This window comes from Macaca nemestrina, chromosome 10 (genome assembly GCF_043159975.1).
Source record: "Macaca nemestrina isolate mMacNem1 chromosome 10, mMacNem.hap1, whole genome shotgun sequence".
In the NCBI taxonomy this organism is placed as follows: domain Eukaryota; kingdom Metazoa; phylum Chordata; class Mammalia; order Primates; family Cercopithecidae; genus Macaca; species Macaca nemestrina.
In genome coordinates this window covers 52,969,600-52,974,419 of record NC_092134.1, presented here as the reverse complement: position 1 = coordinate 52,974,419, position 4,820 = coordinate 52,969,600, and the positions used below count along the sequence as shown (strand labels likewise).

Below are 4,820 nucleotides of genomic sequence, written 5' to 3'. Positions count from 1 at the left end.
GAAGGGAACAACACACACTAGGGCTGTCACGGAGGCGGGGCAGGGAGAGCATCAGGATAAATACTTATACTTGTGGGGCTTGATACCTAGGTGATGGATTGATAGGTGCAGCAAACCACCATGACACATGTTTACCTATGTAACAAACCTGCACGTCCTGCACGTGTATCCTGGAACTTAAAATTAAATTAAATCAAATTACATTTTAACAAAAAGGAGTGCCTCGGTTATCCTCAGGGTTTGCATAGAGTCAATTCCTGAGAGCAGTTCAGGGCTGGCAGGTGCTTTGTGCTATAGAAAATGTTCTCTTACTGTCTGTTTCAAATGATATAGCCCCAAGTGCAGCTGAATTTATGAAACATAGCAGAACCCTAAGTGCAGTAACTGTTAGCTGGCCTTCAGCTAGAAGTCTTCTGGATGGTTACATTGTTTCCATATCCAGTGAAAGCTTGATGAAAGAAGAAGTTCTGCCCTCCACTAAGAGGTATGAAAATATTGAAAAGAAATTATATCCAGTTAACATGGAACACAAATTAACGTCTTATATATGTTTTTAGAAAGCTCTCTTAATGGGATAATACAAACAGAAATGAGAAAATTTTGCAAGATAATTTTTGGACTACAATGTGATCAGAATAACTAGGTCTGACATATTGTAACAAATTATTTCTGAAAATAAATAATGAATTCAGAATATTATCATATGTATGATACATTATTTTTTACTTAAAATTTCTCTGTAAGAAGATATGATTTTTGATTAACCATTTGTGCCTAAGCATAGCAAATTATTTCCATGATAGATATTCTAAAAATGAAACATATACAAATTTTTCTGCAGGTGAGAAAATGGAGTTCTCCAAATGTGTCTGAGCTAAATGTTTTAATATGTCACTTTTCTTTAACCTGTAGCACATTCACATTTAAGAGCCTTTCTCCAGGGACTGAATTTTTAATTGGTATTATGACTAACAAGGGACTGAAAAGAAGCCATCCTACTGTCCTCATGGTTAGCACTTGTAAGTTCATTTTATATTTAATTAACTTTTCATGGGTAAAAAGAAGAGAGACATAGTTGTATTTAAGGACAATGCCTAATTAGAAATGAATGACTAGAAAGTGGTTTATATATGCTGGAAGAGAAGGAGCACTGCATTTACATCGAGAATGCCTGAGATATATTCCTGCCTCTATCACTTATTAATTATGTGACCTTAGGCAAGACAACTATGTTCTCACTTAGGAAATGAGAATAATTATTCCTGCCTAGGTAAAATAACCTGTTACTAAAGTGAAATGTGAAACTCTTCATGAAAGTGTAAAGTACTTTAAAACCCTAAGGTATTATTGGCATGAAATAATATTTTTCTAGTACTTGGACTATATTAACATTTTATGAAAATAAACTTGGGGCATGAAAAAATATAGACTTTTTTAATTAAAAAAATACTGTCTTTTTGATTGAATTATTTGGGTTCTGTTTGCCTCTTCTGACCTTATTAGCATAACTTGACTTACATGCTTGCTCTGAACATGTGTAGCTATTTCAGAAAGTCCTTTCACTTGTGGGGACGAGTCCTATGAAAGTGTGCTCAAGTACCAAGGTCCTCTTAGTTATGAGAAGAGGCTCGATTGCAGAAGTTGCAGTGTGAAGGAAGGGAAGCACTTCAAATGCAGCAATGGTCAAATCAATTCTGTGAAAATAAACTAAAAAATTGAGGTATGATTATACACCAGCATGGTATTATGTGCTTCAGTAACTGCATCAAATCTCTGCAGGCTACCCAAAATGTAGGTTAAGGCTCAGAGGTGTTCATAACTCATTGTTGAAGGTGAGATTTTATCCCAGGCATCTAAAACTGATATGACCCTGCTGACTCTCATAAAGACCATTCAAAGAAACATCAGAAATAGATGAGAAAAGTTTTCAATTTTTTAAAAAAGATAGCTCATTATTATATATCAGTGAAAGCTTAGTTGCTGCTTAGATTTGGGTGTTGTCATTCTCATTGTCAGCATCATCACCATGGTCATCATCACATTGATTGCATCACATTGAGAGCCTCTATCAGGTACTCTGCTAAGCATTTTCTATGCTTTATATCACTTCATTCAAAATGACAACCATTATTCTACAGATCATAATGAGATGTATATTTTGTACATGTTTTTCAAATGAAGAAGCAACAAAGCCTTAGAGAATTTCAGTCACTTATACAAGATGATAGAAATTTGAACTCACATTTCTCTGACATCAAATTCTGACTTTGTAACCCTTGTGCCTCAGTGGAAAGGCCATTATGTTATAGGAAAGACTAACTCTACCCATTCTAGCTCTGTGACTTTGTGAAAATCGTATTCCGTTTGTACTGCAAGTTCCTTATTTCTAACCTGAGGTTAATAATAATACTTTCCATTGTTCATGATGTTGTTGCCTTTTTGACTATGTTTTCTTAAACAAGGCTGGTAACCTTTCTTTAATGTCTCCCGTATTGCAATCTGTCTTTTGTCTTCTATTATATATTATTGATATTTTTATCTTTTTAGTTACCTTTGTTTATTTGCAAGTCCTCTCAAGTCAATTTGGAAGTAGATGGAATATTAATAAATGTACAAAATAGAGTTAAAATATATTATGGGACAATAAATTAATTCCAATTGTAAGGGAATTGCATTATAGAAACAGAATATAAAGGAGTATGAGTCAGTGATTCAGGTTAAATCTACCACAGGGATGAATTCTAATAAACTTAAATCAGTATGTAAGTAGGGGCAAAAAAATTCAAAATTTGAATTTTTAAGGTGAAATTATTTTAATAAAATGTTAACATTACATTTCTTCTAGCAAAGGAAGGCAATACAATAGTTTAATTTGCAATATAGGTTTGAAATAGAGGCATGTTGCCAATTTGGAAAATAAGCTTCTAGAACTATCTCAGGTAAAGTGGTTACAGAGAAAAGGAATTTGTGAACTTAAAGAGGGGAGATATATTTATTTCTTTATTCAGTATATAAATTACAAGTAAACAATATCAATTGTAAGAACTTAAAGTTGAATTCTGCTGTGAGAAAAATAAATGGGAAAATCCATAATTTTATTATTGGAAAAGGCTTTCCAGAAATTCTTTTTTCTCTTTCCTTGTAGAGATAGAGAGCTTAGACTTGGGGTAAATAGCTTGCACATGGTCACTTAGTGCTAAAATTGACTGGATAAGCCTAGGTTTTATGTCTCATATCTACTACTCTTCAAAGTCAAGGTTATTGGTTCAGCCTAAATAATTTAGTGGTAGAAATGTCTTTTAAAAGATGTCCTGGTGTCTTATTTCATTTCTTTAGATCCAGACTCATCAGATTTGCTAATTTTGGGGCAAGAAGGAAACACGGTATGTTTGTCTTGGGAACTACCAGAAGGAGGGTTTGACAAGTTTCAGGTAAATAACACTGATGCTCTCATACCATCTTGATGTTTATCCAGGTCTTTATTTCACTCCTTCTTTTTGTCATTCATTTTACATTAATGGTTTTAGAAATTATTGTGCCACTTCGTTAGTGTAGGATTTCTCCCCCAAGTAATTCTTGTATTTACTTCTTTAAAAGTACAGAGTTGTTATGGAAAGTATTTAAATGTGTGTAAAACTGACACTTGATTTTCGAGGAGTTGGTTTTTTGGTGGACATAAACAAGTACATACGTAGTTACGTAGTACCAAGAAAGTGAATAAAAGAGTGGTGGTGCTGGAGGATAATGCTCCTGTGACAGCATTGGCTGGCACAAAGACTCCAGAATTCACAACCACGTGATTTGCCACATGCTCTTTCTGTCCCATCCTAGAGATTTAATTGGATGGAGACTTTTAGCCTAGACAGTAGAAGACTTTTAGCCTAAATAGCACTTTCCAACTGTCTGTTATTCATCAGGTAAATATGTACATTTTCACTGCCTTTTTGTTAATAATGTAATCTGGCAGTGGGCATGAGGACAAATTATACCCGTTCTATATCTTATGGTTTGCAAATGGAAATGCTTCTAGTATACCATTATTGCTTGGTAGTCTGTGGGGGCAATCAATGTTTCCAGTGGTAGGAGATGGTAACTTTAGTTCAAATAACAGAAAACAACCTAAAATAGTTTAAGCAATAAAGAAAAAAATATTAATGCAAGAGTCCCTTATGAAGACCAGTAGAACTGGATGTTGGAAAGAATTGGAATCAGTTATTTTAAGGTCATTGAGAACCCAGGGATTATTTTCTTTTTGTCTGGTTACTTCTTTCTGCTTATTGGCCTTATTGTTTTTTTTTTTCCCTGAAGACCAACGTTTTCTGCTGAGCAATTCATGTGGTGAATAGAAGAATGCCATATACAATTTCCAAGCACAAATGGGCACCCAGAAAGATAATTTCTCCCTAAATTCCCAAAGAAGGGAATGTAATTATCCCAGGTTGGAATAGAAAGCCAATCCAGATCCAGTGAAACAAAACAAATGGAGTTGGTCTCTTTATTGTTATGCTTAAGATTTGAAGAAATAAGCAACAAGAAGACTTTTTTTTTAAATGAATGAGGGTATTATGTATGCCTATAGACTTAGTTGAATGATTTTGAGAACAAAAATAATTTTATTAATTTAACAAATTCAACATGCAAATTCAAAAAATTCATTCCTTCAACAATTTCTTGTCCTTGTGGTATATTCTAGAGAACTAGAGGAGGTTAGATCAAGCCTCTGAATATCTTTAGCCTTGGGAAGAGCAGATAACTCTCTTTCCCTGAAACCAAAAGGAAGGGGTCCTATGTGTTAAAGATCTGATTGATTCATCAATGTA

At 34.0% G+C, this 4,820-nt stretch overlaps 1 protein-coding gene across 1 annotated transcript; it reads left to right on the top strand.

Moving 5' to 3' along the window:
• The first annotated feature begins 255 nt into the window (after window positions 1-255).
• On the top strand, window positions 256-3,464 carry LOC139356477 (fibronectin-like). The gene is made up of 3 exons (XM_071070572.1): window positions 256-484; window positions 913-1,019; window positions 3,337-3,464. The coding sequence occupies exons 1-3, from the start codon at window positions 354-356 to the stop codon at window positions 3,462-3,464; spliced, it is 366 nt and encodes a 121-aa protein (XP_070926673.1). The 5' UTR covers window positions 256-353.
• The last annotated feature ends 1,356 nt before the right edge of the window (window positions 3,465-4,820 follow it).

Coding starts and splice junctions, on each gene's coding strand:
- LOC139356477 (XM_071070572.1), top strand. CDS start 354: ATGAAACATAGCAGAACCCTAAGTGCAGTAACTGTTAGCTGGCCTTCA. Junction 485..912: donor GTTCTGCCCTCCACTAAGAG/GTATGAAAATAT, acceptor TTTAACCTGTAG/CACATTCACATTTAAGAGCC. Junction 1,020..3,336: donor TGTCCTCATGGTTAGCACTT/GTAAGTTCATTT, acceptor TCATTTCTTTAG/ATCCAGACTCATCAGATTTG.